Consider the following 15869-nt stretch of genomic DNA (forward strand, 5'->3'; position numbering starts at 1 on the left):
CACTGTATTGAAATCGTCACAATGTCACTCTTCAAATTTCACATTGCTGCTGAAGGTCCTGACCTTGCCTGCAGAACTATATGCAACATTATGCTTCATGCAAGAAATGATCCACAAACAAATTTCTTATTGTTTTTGTTCATATCCGCGATTTGTTGGCATTATGTTAGAACCCACTGATTTCTGGGATTCTTATTTTGCTCTTCTCTCAGGTAAGAGAGAGTAAATTAAATTTAAATTAAATTGTAAATTAAATTATTCAAACATTTCGTCGGGAGAACAGGTGTGTGTATTGGACAGTAATTCAGCACTAAACAATCTGCACTACTGTCATTGTGTCATACGTAAGTAATAAGTAAGTGTGTATTTTTCTTTTGCACAATGCTGTGAACAAATTAGACTTGCAGTAAAAATGTGACACATACGTATTCAGTGTCTTGTACTCTGTTACCTCACTAAATACAGTGATGTGTAACTTTACTATAGTTTTCAAATGGCTGTGCAAATGTGTATAGTGCTGTCCTGAGTATTTTCAGGTAGTGTCACCAAGATCTGACGTTTTTGCATTGGAAAACACTTAGAGTAAGCTGTCATAATGAAAACATGACAAAGCCATTTGGCTCATAAACAATGGTGTCAGGACTTTTCATTTTGATGACACTGACACTTTCATTGACATGAATACTTGCTTTTGAGGAATGAGCTATCCATTTTGAGCAAGTGACACAGGTTATCAACTAGGTTTTGCAGTTTGCACTAATTGTTTTGAGAACTGCACTAACTCTTGTGCAAATGTTAATGGTGATGTGAGAAATGCACCAAAGCGATTGAGAAAAACTGTAAGATGGACATATTTACTTTGACTTCACAACAATTATGTGATAACTTTACAAACTAGTTACCTTACAAATTAGAAATTTTGTGCACAAAGAGTGGTGATTCATCAACGCCGTTGATTACAAAAATAAATCAATTTGCAAAACGTGCGTCGGCATACTGCAATAAAGTTTTTATTGGACTTTTATTACAGTTTTTCTCAATTGCTAAAACACATTTCACAAAACTTTCCTCCATTTTCCCAAAACTCTAAACACAACACACTTTTCTAAAGCTACATAAACAAAACCACACCTTCTCTCGTCAAAACTCAAACTTTCACACCAAAACAGCTGCTCAAAGCCTGCAAAAATTTAAACACTATACGCATCATTACAGACTACAACAAAACAACTGAAAACACAATGTTCACTTTTTTTTCACAACTGCCAAAGCACATTTTTAGAAATCTTACAGTATCTGTTCTCAGAATATATCACTGTAGAGTATTGGGCATTCATAGTTTTGTGTGTTTCATATGAACAGTATGTAAATCTACAGAAAATACAGTATGTAGGCTACACTACTGTACTGCATCACAACTCAATGCAAACACGACAGAGGATCCATTATACACAACAATACTCATTGAAAACAATGTTCAGGGTGTGATGTTTTTTATTTATTTATGGAACTATACAACACACACACACTCCACAATCATTGTGCGGCATCACGTCGTCAAGCTGGGTCGGGCCACAGGACCTCATCTGCATCGCAGGCAATATTGTCCCTTGCCAGGCAAACTGTGCACTCTGAACTGGCTTTTATAGGTGTGGTCACATCATTTGCAACAAGTGTCTTCAATTTTGAGTTGTTATGTTTAATGAATGAAGCCAGGTGTGTTCATTGTGTTCAAATTTTGCTGACTGTGGCAAGCATTTTGCATCACATGAGCTTTAATTTGATAATTTGAGCAAACTTTTTTGCAACTTGTGTTTTAGCAAGACAAAATGTGTTTAGATTTATGAGAAAAGGAGGATTGTGTTTTGTGAATTGTGTCTTAATGTGAAATGTGTTTATGGTTTTGGCAAATGGGGGCTAGTTTTATTAAACGTGTTTAGAGAACTGGTCATTTGGTTTAGAGAATTGGCTTTTGTGTTTTAGCAATTGGGAAAAACTGTATTTGTAACCACACAAGACAATCGATAAATGTGCAACATGATCCACAAATATTTCAGTATCCACAATATTTTATATTTGTGTTGTGTAAAGTCATATCCACAAAAATACAGTGTGATTTGCAAGGGCATTTAACTTACATACTTTAATTTCACATAAAAAAGTTATGGGTTTTACAAATGTAAACAGTTTCACCACAGCAAACACAGGTGAAGTCGTATTTACGCATTTGTGAATCCATTTTTACACATAAATCAGATTTGGACATTTATGGATCACTTTCTGTCAGGTTGTGGGTCATGTGACATTTGTGACTTCCCTCCTATTTGTTTGCATAATTTTGTCCAATTCCTACCGCAGCAGATCTGTAAGAAAATAAATAAGTTAATTAATTAAGTTAAAAAACAAAAATTGTAATAAATGAATAAATAAAAAAGATCTGTAGAAAAAGCTGTGCCTGTAAGTATGAGTAAATATTTCATTTTAAGCATGTGAAATAAAAATGGATCGTTCGTAAGGATTATTGCGATGCTAATTTTCAGTAGCGCATTAATGGTGATTCTCATTATGTTTTAGCATCGAGCTAATGGCTAATTTGACACAGGGTTGCAGAGGTGGAAGAAATACTGCAGATCTTTAACTCAGGTAACACAATCACGATAATAAAATCCTTACAAACAATCAGTTTTTATTTCACATGCTTAACATAACAAGGAATATGTGCTCATACTTAGAGGCATAAATTCCCTTTGCTCTCTGAAAACAAACTAATAGCGGCTGACTTCATCCTTGTTGTTTCCAGCTGTTGTTGAATGTTACACCCTTTTTAGCCTTCTTGTTACACAGTGAAGGTTCATCATCTCATGGGAGAGAACGTCACCACTTGCTGACGTGGTGAGTAACTGCACCTCATACTTTTTTTTACAGATCTGCTGTGGTAGGAATTGAACAAAATATGCAAATACACAGGAGGGAAGTCACACATTTTGTGGATCATGGTGCACATTTGTAGACTGTCGTGTGTAGGATACAAATATTAAAGTCCAACAAAAACTTCCACACCACCCGCTGAAAGCACAGATTCCACCAGAGAACAAGCTGCAGCTGAAAACCTCGCTCACAAAGTGAAAATGACTTCTCACAGGGGAGCAAAGACACTGCTGGGCAACCAACAGCAAAAGAGACTCTGCAAAAACAGGCTGCATACATAGCAACCTCAAAACCTAAAAGATCATGATAAAGCACTGGCATGATATGATGTCATTTCAAGTAGCTGAAAAGCCTGGCTTTTTTTAGATCATTTTACACAAAAAAAAGGATGCGTGTCCTACCTGTGATGCTATAAATATATTTGTTTCTTAAAGCTGTGGTATGCAGTTTAATTTTGGTGTAAATGGGCAAATAGCCAATGATAAGCTTTGAGCATAATTCAAGTGGTCGGAAAGAGCAGTAGACTGCTGCACCTCCTCTTGGCTCTGTTTCCAGGTTTTATAAAATCTAGCCCCTGGCAGAGGACTTTGGCCAATCGCAGACTGTTTTCAGAGAGAGCACCTGTCATTCATGTCAGTCACTGTTTGTGAGCTGCAGTCAAACTGTCAGACTAGGCAGCACTGATCAAAAATGAATCAAGATTCTGTTGCTGCATATTTGATCAGTGCTGCCGAGTTTGACAGTTCACGAGCGGGGATTGACAGCTGCGTTACAGACTCCTGATTGGTTGTTTCTATGATTTTTGCAAATGCTATTCAGAGCACTACGAGGAGGGAAACAAGCATGTTTTTTTCACAGACACATTTTTGCTTAAACAAAGTTACCTCCTGTAGCTTTAATGAAATGTAAGGTAAAGTGATTCCAGTATGTTTTCGAGCAACTGTAAGACTCTTCAGCATATTTGATGATTATCTGGATAATATAATTTCATATCATCCCATGCCTAATGGTATGCACGATTTGCATGCAAGAGACGATGTTAACTTCCATTACAAGGTTGCATGAGTCAGAGAGGGACCAGTGACTCACCGTGGCAACAATTCTGCGGATGGCAGCTGAGGCCATGTCCTCTCCTTTGGGCTGGCCCACCAGAGTCATTCCCAGGTACTTCACATTGAACACCATCCCCTCCAGCAGAGTCTCCTTGGTGTCCGTCCAGTTCTCTGGCAGCTCTGGTTAGATAAAAACACAGTGTAGTGTAAGCTTATCTCCAATTGAATAAAGTACAACTACAAGACAGGAGAACAAACACAACCCTGTCGCTTAAAAAAATAAATCAATTCAAACCAGTTGGGGGGGGTTAGCCCGGATAGCTAGCAACCACTGCTATAAAACATGAAGGGAGCAGACGGGGTCATCATCTTCCAGCAACTGCTGGAGTAACAGTGGGGAAGCAAATTCCAAATTTCTCCATACTTTTTGGTCATGTTACAAGCTGAAGCAACACTGGGATGAGATCTACATAGCCCTCAATTCCATTTTTAAAGTACAGATCCTCCAAGAACCATTGGCTGCTTTCCTGGGAGTCATATCCGAAGGGACTGAAAACAGAAATCACTCATGTCTTCTTGTCATAACTTGAGATTTCTGCCCCGCCCCACTGTTCGGTCACTACCAAGCAGTGACCTGCGAAATTCCACAGAGATGGAATGGCGGCTTACTTGTAGATAAAATAAAGGCCTATATTAATGAAGGTTCATTAGTACGATTTCACTAACAAGACCACACCAATAGTATTTTCTGAATGATTTATTACATGTTATGGATGATGAGAAGTCATGACTGAGGAGGAGAGGGGTGAGGGATGAAGGGATGAGGGGATGAGGGATGAGGGGATGAGGGATGAAGGGATGAGGGATGAAGGGATGAGGGTCGAGGCATGGAGGGGTGAGGGATGGAGAGGTGAGGGATGAAGGGATGAGGGCAGGGTGTAAAATTAACACCCGCCAGCGGCCAGTGGAAAATTTTGAATTGCATGTGGGTTTTTATATGTACTTCGACCATTTCTGGCAGCCGTGTCAGACTATTTTGACCCTCGAGGCTTATTGTACGTGTGCTGGGAACGCATGACGTCAGCTACTGGAACTTCTGGCAGTCTATGGTAACTTCTGAGCAAGATGTGGCGACACATTCCTGGCGTGAAGCCACCGCCAGAAAAGAGGAAAAACGAAGATGAACATGTTGGACTTGGACAAGAAGAACAGACAGTTAAACGGAGTACAAATGTCGCACGGTGTTTTATTGAAAAATGGGAACTAGACGACGCTGGCCAGCCGCGGTCATGGCTGACCTACGACCCCCACACCAACACGATGAGATGCAGCCTTTGCCGCAAGCACGCCAAAGAAACACAGAGGACAGGGTTGGATTTTCCTAAAGTTGGATTTTCATACTTAAAATGTAAGGCAATGATTTTTAGTCAAACAAGGCATGTTTTTTTTATTTGGCTGGTGAAAAATATGTTTGGCCCGTACATTTTTGGAGGTCACTAGTCAACGGCAGATGAGGTAAAAAGTTAATTTTACTGGATGAGGGGATGAGGCTGAAGGGATGAGGGGATGAGGGTTGAGAGATGAGGTTTGAGGGGTGAAGGGATGAGGGAAGGAGGGATGAGGGGGATAAGGGGTGAAGGTATGAGAGGAGGAAAGAGGGTTATGGGTGGATGGATGGATGCTTGGTAGTTGGAACCAGGAAGTTGAGACTCTGGGTGGGGGAGCTGTATCTTCGATCTCTAGGGTACGATCAGAGCCACGGTTCCTGTAATAACACAAAAGAGAGAAAAGGAAACAAAAAGAAAGGGGGTTTGGGGGGGAGGGATGTGGAAACTGAATCAGAGGAGTAGGAAACGGATGAGGTGTGCTTAAATACTTAGTGAACGGAAATGGGATATGTTCAAGGCGTGGTCTTGTTCCCGAATTTAGTTATAAAACTTCCTTTTGTATTTCTCTGTAATGTAGCACAGTGTTAACAATGTTACTGATACTGTTCTTTCTCACACCTTCAACTGAAACCATTGTGTTGCCCCGCCCAAAATATATCATTTAATAATTCAATTAATATTGTGAAAATGCGGGCGACTAGTCGACTAATGGCCCTAAATGGCGACTATTGGTTGACTAGGAAAATTCTTTGTCCAGATCATCATGCGTTCAAATACTTGTTGATAGATTCTTGCAAATGATGATGAACATGTTGGATAATCCACTTAATCATATCGCTCTGTGTATGGGATCAGATTAGAAGTTGTTTTTGAAAGGGGATTCACATGTTAGGGAAGATTAAGTTCACAGACACTACATTTAAAACTCTAAAAGTGTGTCCAATTTAGTTTTCAAGTCTTCGCTGCTTTGTTTGCTGAGCAGACTGTTTACAATACTCAGCACAGGCAGCAGGAGGGCTGGCAGAGTAACGTCACAGCTGAGCAGACAGCGGTGTGGATATGCAGTCAGACTTTGCACAAATTACATGTGATATGATCATTTTAAAATAAAACTCTTTTTTTGTCGCGGTGCTTAAGGTGTCTCTCTGTCAGAGCTCTGCAATACACTTTTTATTAAACTTGTGTAATGAGAAAAGTTGAAATCGTGTTTGTGCATTGGAAGATAAGAATTAGACCATAAGACTGACTCCACTGAGGGAATAAACACATTTATTTTGTGTATGAAACCATCCATAAGTGATCTTCACGCTGCACATAATGCTTACGTTCTCTGAATCTGAATACATCCTATTAAACTGAGATGTGTTACCATCTCTTTCTGGGTACGATGCTTTGGTTCTAAGTGAAAAACAGGATCTGAGGAAATAAAAAATTGCTGCATAGGCCCCACAAACCAAATATCAGCTGGGCTGTGATAGACTGTACAGAATAGCTGCAATGTCCTGCTGTTGCTGTGATTTCCAACAGGTAGCACCAAGCTGTCCTCGAGCAGACTATCGTAGGCAGGGAGGGCGACTGCGCCCATGCAGAGAGCTTAAAATATCTCCCAACGACACCTGGACACCCTGTAGTGGAGCATCAGGAGAAGGATTACTTACAAAACTATGCAACAGACCACATCCTGTGATAAACTTAATAGGGCGATAAGTGAAACATGATCCAATAATCCACAGCTTTCCAAAGCAGCCTTTTAACAACAAAGTGGCTGTGACAAAGCCAACTACAGAACACATCCATAACCAGCTAAACACAGACATATAGTCGAAGTGAAAATACCCAGCCTTTGTGCTCGGTTTCCCTTTTTCTTACAGCTCACACTTAAATAAGAGTGAGACTGACAATGAGCATGAACAAGAGGAGCGTCTAGAGAGAGAAAGAGACACACACAATAAGTGTCTAACACTCTGCTGGGCTATACTGGCACCAAAATCTCCACATGGGCTGAGCCATCTGTCACTGGCAGGCCCCATGCAGCTGTGAAGGCGAACAGCAGAGAACACCATCCCCTTAGCACGCTTCCAACAACTCTGAATTATTAACTCATCTTCAATCATACTGTGGGGGCTGCTGCAAAACCAGAGAGAGCACATTAAATGTTATTGTATGTGATTGCTTAGGTACATGGTGGGGAGCACGGCTGGATGCTTTTGACTTATTCTGGATGAGACGTGTGTGGAGATTTTGTCGATTTGTTGATAGAAGTTGCGCCTGTAACACTTAAAGCAATTCATTGTTCTGAGCCAGCAGGTTCACCACCATTTAAGAGTGGTTCTTTAATGCGTTATTGATCCCTGCGGGCGAAATTCACCCTTTCCCTTCTCCACATGAGGTCAGAGGTCAGGTTCAGCTGCTGAACATGGGGGGTTGCAGTGTTTTGCTCAACAACAGTAACAACATAAATTCATAATACAATAAGGAGCATGACTTCAGGAAAGGCATTTTACTGTTGAGGTTTTTAAAGGATTTTTGAATGCTTTAAACATCAAAACAAACACAATTCCATTCACTTTCAAGGGATTGTTGTTGTGTTGACAATTTTGGCAAATAAAAGTAAATCCACATGGGTCTACACCACTTATAAGATTTTATTTTACTAATCCTGGAAAGGTGTTTTAACTTCTATGCTACTAAATGTTTCAGTTTTTGACAGTTAAATATGACAGCTAATGACAAAGGAGAACAACAGAGTAAAATAAATCAACTGATAAAAAGACTGTGTAACAGCAAGTGACCGCAACCCATCTCCCAAACCAACACATTTCTCACTCAGACCTCATTACTTATTGACATTTGGGTCATGGACTTTCCATGACAACACCATGAATGTTGACCCTCTAGGACGCCGTGTCTTTTTGCCTGTTACATGTCATGGTCTTCTTTCAAGATACACTTTTCACAGAAAATTTAAAGTTTATATACAGTCTCTTTCAAGTGTAAAATGGTTAGAGCACTCGTCTTCCATGCGGAAGGTCCAGGGTTCGAATTCTGCTAGGGTCGACGTCAGCAAAGGCATGCGGTCAAGGCAAGAGGTTCCCACCGCCAAATCAAATGGGATCAGATTAATCTGAGCCATTGACAGGAGGGTCCAGAAGTAAAACTGATTTATACAGTCTCTTTCAAAATAAACACACTGTCGGCACGACATTGTGAATTGACAGTTTTTTTCCTTCAACTCAAACACATGGTTGGGTTTCGGCAACAAAAACACATGGTTGGGTTTAGGCAACAAAAACATGTGGTTGGGTTTAGGCAACAAAATATACATGGTTAGGTTTCGGCAACAAAATGTACATGGTTAGGTTTCGGCAACAAAAGCCCATTGTTAGGTTTAGGCAACAAAAACACGTAGTTGGGTTTAGGCAACAAAATATACATGGTTAGGTTTCGGCAACAAAAGCCCATTGTTAGGTTTAGGCAACAAAAACAATGTGGTTGGGTTTAGGCAACAAAATATACATGGTTAGGTTTCGGCAACAAAAGCCCATTGTTAGGTTTAGGCAACAAAAGCCCATTGTTAGGTTTAGGCAACAAAAGCCCATTGTTAGGTTTAGGCAACAAAAACATGTGGTTGGGTTTAGGCAACAAAATATACATGGTTAGGTTTCGGCAACAAAATGTACATGGTTAGGTTTCGGCAACAAAAGCCCATTGTTAGGTTTAGGCAACAAAAACACGTAGTTGGGTTTAGGCAACAAAATATACATGGTTAGGTTTAGGCAACAAAAGCCCATTGTTAGGTTTAGGCAACAAAAACAATGTGGTTGGGTTTAGGCAACAAAATATACATGGTTAGGTTTCGGCAACAAAAGCCCATTGTTAGGTTTAGGCAACAAAAGCCCATTGTTAGGTTTCGGCAACAAAAGCCCATTGTTAGGTTTAGGCAACAAAAACATGTGGTTGGGTTTAGGCAACAAAATATACATGGTTAGGTTTCGGCAACAAAAGCCCATTGTTAGGTTTAGGCAACAAAAGCCCATTGTTAGGTTTCGGCAACAAAAGCCCATTGTTAGGTTTAGGCAACAAAAACATGTGGTTGGGTTTAGGCAACAAAATATACATGGTTAGGTTTCGGCAACAAAATGTACATGGTTAGGTTTCGGCAACAAAAGCCCATTGTTAGGTTTAGGCAACAAAAACACGTAGTTGGGTTTAGGCAACAAAATATACATGGTTAGGTTTCGGCAACAAAAGCCCATTGTTAGGTTTAGGCAACAAAAGCCCATTGTTAGGTTTCGGCAACAAAAGCCCATTGTTAGGTTTAGGCAACAAAAACATGTGGTTGGGTTTAGGCAACAAAATATACATGGTTAGGTTTCGGCAACAAAATGTACATGGTTAGGTTTCGGCAACAAAAGCCCATTGTTAGGTTTAGGCAACAAAAACACGTAGTTGGGTTTAGGCAACAAAATATACATGGTTAGGTTTCGGCAACAAAAGCCCATTGTTAGGTTTAGGCAACAAAAACAATGTGGTTGGGTTTAGGCAACAAAATATACATGGTTAGGTTTCGGCAACAAAAGCCCATTGTTAGGTTTAGGCAACAAAAGCCCATTGTTAGGTTTCGGCAACAAAAGCCCATTGTTAGGTTTAGGCAACAAAAACATGTGGTTGGGTTTAGGCAACAAAATATACATGGTTAGGTTTCGGCAACAAAATGTACATGGTTAGGTTTCGGCAACAAAAGCCCATTGTTAGGTTTAGGCAACAAAAACACGTAGTTGGGTTTAGGCAACAAAATATACATGGTTAGGTTTCGGCAACAAAAGCCCATTGTTAGGTTTAGGCAACAAAAACAATGTGGTTGGGTTTAGGCAACAAAATATACATGGTTAGGTTTCGGCAACAAAAGCCCATTGTTAGGTTTAGGCAACAAAAGCCCATTGTTAGGTTTAGGCAACAAAAACATGTGGTTGGATTTAGGCAACAAAATATACATGGTTAGGTTTCGGCAACAATATATACATGGTTAGGTTTTGGCAACAAAAGCCCATTGTTAGGTTTAGGCAACAAAAACAACGTGGTTGGGTTTAGGCAACAAAAACAATGTGGTTAGGTTTTGGCAACAAAATATACATGGTTAAGTTTCGGCAACAAAAGCCCATTGTTAGGTTTAGGCAACAAAAGCCCATTGTTAGGTTTCGGCAACAAAAGCCCATTGTTAGGTTTAGGCAACAAAAACATGTGGTTGGGTTTAGGCAACAAAATATACATGGTTAGGTTTCGGCAACAAAATGTACATGGTTAGGTTTCGGCAACAAAAGCCCATTGTTAGGTTTAGGCAACAAAAACACGTAGTTGGGTTTAGGCAACAAAATATACATGGTTAGGTTTCGACAACAAAATATACGTGGTTAGGTTTTGGCAACAAAAGCCCATTGTTAGGTTTAGGCAACAAAAACAACGTGGTTGGGTTTAGGCAACAAAATATACATGGTTAGGTTTCGACAACAAAATATACGTGGTTAGGTTTTGGCAACAAAAGCCCATTGTTAGGTTTAGGCAACAAAAACAACGTGGTTGGGTTTAGGCAACAAAATATACATGGTTAGGTTTCGGCAACAAAAGCCCATTGTTAGGTTTAGGCAACAAAAACAATGTGGTTAGGTTTTGGCAACAAAATATACATGGTTAGGTTTCGGCAACAAAAGCCCATTGTTAGGTTTAGGCAACAAAAACAACGTGGTTGGGTTTAGGCAACAAAATATACATGGTTAGGTTTCGGCAACAAAAACATGTGGTTGGGTTTAGGAAAAAAGAAAAGGGTTTGGCTTTAGAATCTTACAGGACACAGACACCGCTCTCTCAGGTGAAAGTCGATTTTTGACTCACCCACTCGCCTGTCTCAGACTGTCTTAACTTTTGTTCCTGTCCAGCAGCGTTTCCCCCTGACACCACAGGGCGCTGTTCAACTATAACGGCAACGGGCCACATATCATGCCAACGTTAAAGGACGCCTTCTTTTGCTGGTTTCTGACACTGCAAGTCATTGTCATTTAAATTCTGGTGCACCATCGATTTACAATAAAAGAAAAAGGTTAACTTAATGGCTTGGGGCTTTTCTTGTAAATTATATTCTTTAAATTAAAAAGTTTCACCGCATTTTTATTAGCTTGGTGCTTTTATTTTGACGGAAAGGTGCATCCATCGAATTCCGGATCCTGTCTCTCTCGCCCTGGTTCCGGTTCCTTACCAAAACGGCCACTAAACAGCCCCAGACTACCTCAGACTAAGTCCTTCTAGCCTCTCATTGGTCAGCTAAGAGACATGTGACCCATAACAGGGAAGTGTAACCAGGAAATGTTGTTGGTGGGAAGCTGCTGAAGTGTGGAGAATAGTAAAGTGCTGCTTAAGAGAATATCCGTCTCCATCCTGCTGTGAACTCTCAACAAGAGTGATCCAACCACCACACATTAACCTTCATGGTACAGTAACCACAGCTAACAAGCTTACTGTGTTCTTCTAGGACCAGGAATTCCTAGTGTGGAAGTTATTTGAAGTAACAATAGCATTTTTCTGCTGATCTTTATTTGTTTTAGGATTATGCTAGCGACCTTACAGCCTAACTCATTACCAAAAGTAGCATTACTTTGCCACTTTTTTTCTCAGCTCCTATGGCAGCTCAACTCCTCTCCTGTCGTCTTGTGTGTGACAAAGAATGGATGAGGAGAGACTCGTTGTTGAAGTCAAGAAATAGCCTAAGCAAAGCAACCCACAATCCCGTCATTACACGGATAATAGCTGATATTGGCTAACGAGTCATAGCTGTGGTGATCGGCTCTACAGGTGAGAAATCAAGTTTAATGAAGGGTTCTCCACATATGATTTTAAGCCAATGCTAAGGTGGAGGAAATACAAATCTTTCAGTATAAGTAGTAATAACTTTGCATGGTCGTCTGACGAGCTGCAGCACGACACGTCCAGGATGCCACATGACACGCGTCACATGGTGTGCCACACTGCAGCAGCAGCTTCAGGGTGGTGAGGCTTAGCGATGGGTCAGTTCCAAACAATTAAAATATGCTACAACTTGATTAACTCCAGTGTCAATCCCTCGCTGCAGTTTGGGTCCTCCCAAGCTGCGATAAAACAACTCCTGGTCAGAAGATTTATTGCATGGTTGTGTTTCTTAAAATGTCACAGCACTACAAAGCTAAAGTGCTAGAGTCCATGTTGTGTCTTCACCAGGCTACACACATGAATTATTAAAAGGCTTCATGTTGATGCTGCAGGGTTTCCAATATATTATCCCCCTAAAAGAGGAGCGCTTAAATTTTTAATAAATCCTGTGTGAGTCTACTGAGGGACCGGGACTGATAAGAGTGACAGCCACAAGTGGAGGGAGGCTAATTGGATTTTAACATGTTGAGGAAAATACTGAGGAAGGCTTAGCATTTGCAATTTGAACTTTAATTTTTCTATATATTCTATACATCTGTGTTAGTGTGAGAGTGCGTTAGTGTAAGACTGTGTGTCAGGGTGATCTAATTTAAAAGAGCGCAAAACAAGATTAGAGAGGGTGAGGCCGTGGTGGTGCTCTGACGACGTTTGCATCTTTATTAAACTGATGCCTGGCAACACTTTCACACCCAAGCTGTTGCAGCAAGTGCACTGATTTCATTATGTTCGCACAAAAGCCTCACAGTCGGGACACGCTCAAGGAAGAAATGCATTACAAAGAAGGCACAGAGCGATTTGCACTGGGCCTCAAGAGTATTCACATAAAAGTTATAATACAAGTTAAAATACTATTGCCCAGAGATGTTGAGCATTGAACGAACAACTGACAAGCGTAGCCATTTCACAGTAGCTGATCCGACTGCTGTAGTATAATAGGTACCATGTGCTCTGCACGCCTTCAGCTACATGCAGTGATCACCAGCTGTCTCCTTGAGCTCCACGCTCCGTAATTTAATTTGCACAGAGAAGTCAAAATCGCACCCGGGTGAAATCTGCTCTGACTGAACACCTACACTGACGGTTAATTAATAACACAAACAGGAGCGCGCAGATATGCACACAGGCACAACATAGCAAGAAAGGGCATATGCACTGGCAGGGGGCACACACACACACACACACACACACACACACACACACACACACGATTTCCTCAAGATGCTATCATCAGAGTTAATTGCAAAAACTGTCGGAATAAATGTGAGCCCCAGGGTCAGAGTAACAAAAGCATCCCCTGTTTTTAATTCCTCTAGAGGTCAGTAAGTAGGCCATTTTTCCAAGGAGCAGCATCGTGGTTTAATTCCAGTGGAATAAATACAACATAAATATATGAGAAATGAAAGATTCAACTCGCTTTTCAGACCCAAGTGACACCCCCATCCTCCACATCCTTCTAATATAATCTCTCTGCCTTACTGTTTTACTCATTCGATGGAACTTTGAATCTAGGACACCACCTTGACAGGGAAAATAGGCCGCACATTCAGGGAAGATGGTGGGCTGGGATGGTGTGTGTGTGTGTGGGAGGGGGTGTGTAACTGGTTTCCTGATTCTGCCTGGAGGGGGAACCAAGTAAAGCTAAGTCCTTCCTTTCAAGCTCTCACTCTTCTCACTGTTTTCTTAATTCTATCCCTCCACTCACCTCTCTCACCTACTGTACCTTCACATCCTCTGGCTCCAATTGATCCCACACATTTTTAAAAAAGATCCCCCTCCTCACATACATCTGAGAGACTAGCTCATCAGAGGGGCTCGGGGGATGTGTATTAATATTTCAGATTATTAATCAGAGCTACAGTACAAGCCACTCCTCAAACATCATCATGTTGACAACATCAACAGCAACAAAGATGGAGTCATGGGATCAAACAGACCATGTTGCTAGGCAACCACACATTCTATCAGTTACAGCCCAGCAGCAGCACGGAGGTTGAACCTGCAAATTACATTACTGAATACCTTGGCTAGGCATCAGAGGAGGTGTACAAACCACATAAAGTGTTCAGATAACAGTGGAACTCCCCTGTGCTCTGAACTGGAGCAGCACAACAAGCTCCCACCTCTGGAAGTGATTAATACACATCCAGTGGGACCGAATACAAAACCTCATGTTGTGCTCTTAAAGGCCCCGATCACACAGAAAGCATTTTGCAAGTTGCAAAATGTGACGCACATGGCACTGCATTTTTTCTTTTAATTCATGCCACTAGCAAAAAAAAAACTTGCAGCACCTTTTTATTGTTGCCAGGCAACCACCCCATCCAGCCTGGTCTTACTCCGAAGTTGTTGAAATCCGGTGCTTGGGTAGTGACTTCCGGCATCACACGCTGGTGAGAAAAGCCATTCTTTAACATCGGCATTATACATGGCTGGTCACCGTTGTAGTTTAGCGGAACTGACAGCCTCAGGTGGAAACGTGGCGGGACAAGAACAAAAGTTAAGCTGGCCTGAAGTCTGAGTAGGGCAGGCGGAAGGAGTGGTGGATAGGTCCAACAAACACCGACCTTCACCCGGGAGAGCGGTGCTCAGGTCCTGTAAGATTATAAAGCCAAACCCTGTTCTTTTTTCCTAAACTTAACCACATGCATTAGCTGTTGCAGTAAAGAAAAAAAAATTGCAGTGTCGTACTAATTTAGTGTCTTTATTTTGAAAGAGACTGTATGTAAACTGTGAATTTCCTGTGGAAAGAGAAGTGTATTTTGAAAGAAGACAATGCAAGAATTGAAGTTGACACAGCATCCCAGAACATCGACAACCAACGCACCCAGGGTATCTTGCATGACATATCTGGACGTGAAAGGTCCATGACCAAACGTCCATATGTGACAAGATCAGAGTGAGAATGTGTTCATCACCTCCTTACCCTCACTTTCCTGTGTAATCAATCTACCATTTGTTTTGGCTAGCTAAAGCTACCTACTTATTTTCACAGTAATTAGTGTCTAGTTCCTAAATGTTGAGGCAGAGGGTACTTGCTGTAGAGGCTGTCAGCAAATAGATTGTTGGGCACAGGGAAACAGAGATCTGTGTGGTTACATGGGACCCTAAACAACAGGGTGGATCACAGGGAGTACAATCAGTTGGTCCAGGAGCTTCACCTCGATGAAGGACATTTCAAATACTGCACTTATATGCTTCCACACCTTATGTGTGTAAAGTCATATAGCTCTGGGTATCCAGCAACTGCTACCACCACCATGGCCATTTTCACACAGTAAAACTGCAAGCACCAAAGCTCGTCTACTGCATTTTACAAGTTGTTTTCTACATCTTCTCTTATTCACATGTGTCACATGGAGCGTTCCAGGCAGCAAAACTGACCTAGTCCAGCATCTGTCCAAACTAGGCATGGTGGGAGAAAAAATTCAGGCCATGTCTGGTTGCCTAACTAGGGTGAGACTCAGGATGAATGAAACCGCAGAATTCCTGCTGCCAATGCTGCCATCACTGGGCCATTATCAAAAACGACCTGGCCCGGCGGCGG

General features: G+C 41.2%; 1 protein-coding gene across 1 annotated transcript in view; it reads right to left on the reverse strand.

Annotated features, from left to right (window-relative positions):
* The window catches only part of LOC117270747 (low density lipoprotein receptor adapter protein 1), a 121132-nt gene that overhangs the window by 70363 nt on the left and 34900 nt on the right, over positions 1 to 15869 (reverse strand). Inside the window, exon 2 of the mRNA XM_078173781.1 lies at positions 4018 to 4160. Within this exon, the coding sequence (XP_078029907.1) occupies positions 4018 to 4160 (143 nt within the window). The remainder of the gene's footprint in view (positions 1 to 4017; positions 4161 to 15869) is intronic.

Source organism: Epinephelus lanceolatus, chromosome 13, assembly GCF_041903045.1.
Source record: "Epinephelus lanceolatus isolate andai-2023 chromosome 13, ASM4190304v1, whole genome shotgun sequence".
NCBI classification, from domain to species: domain Eukaryota; kingdom Metazoa; phylum Chordata; class Actinopteri; order Perciformes; family Serranidae; genus Epinephelus; species Epinephelus lanceolatus.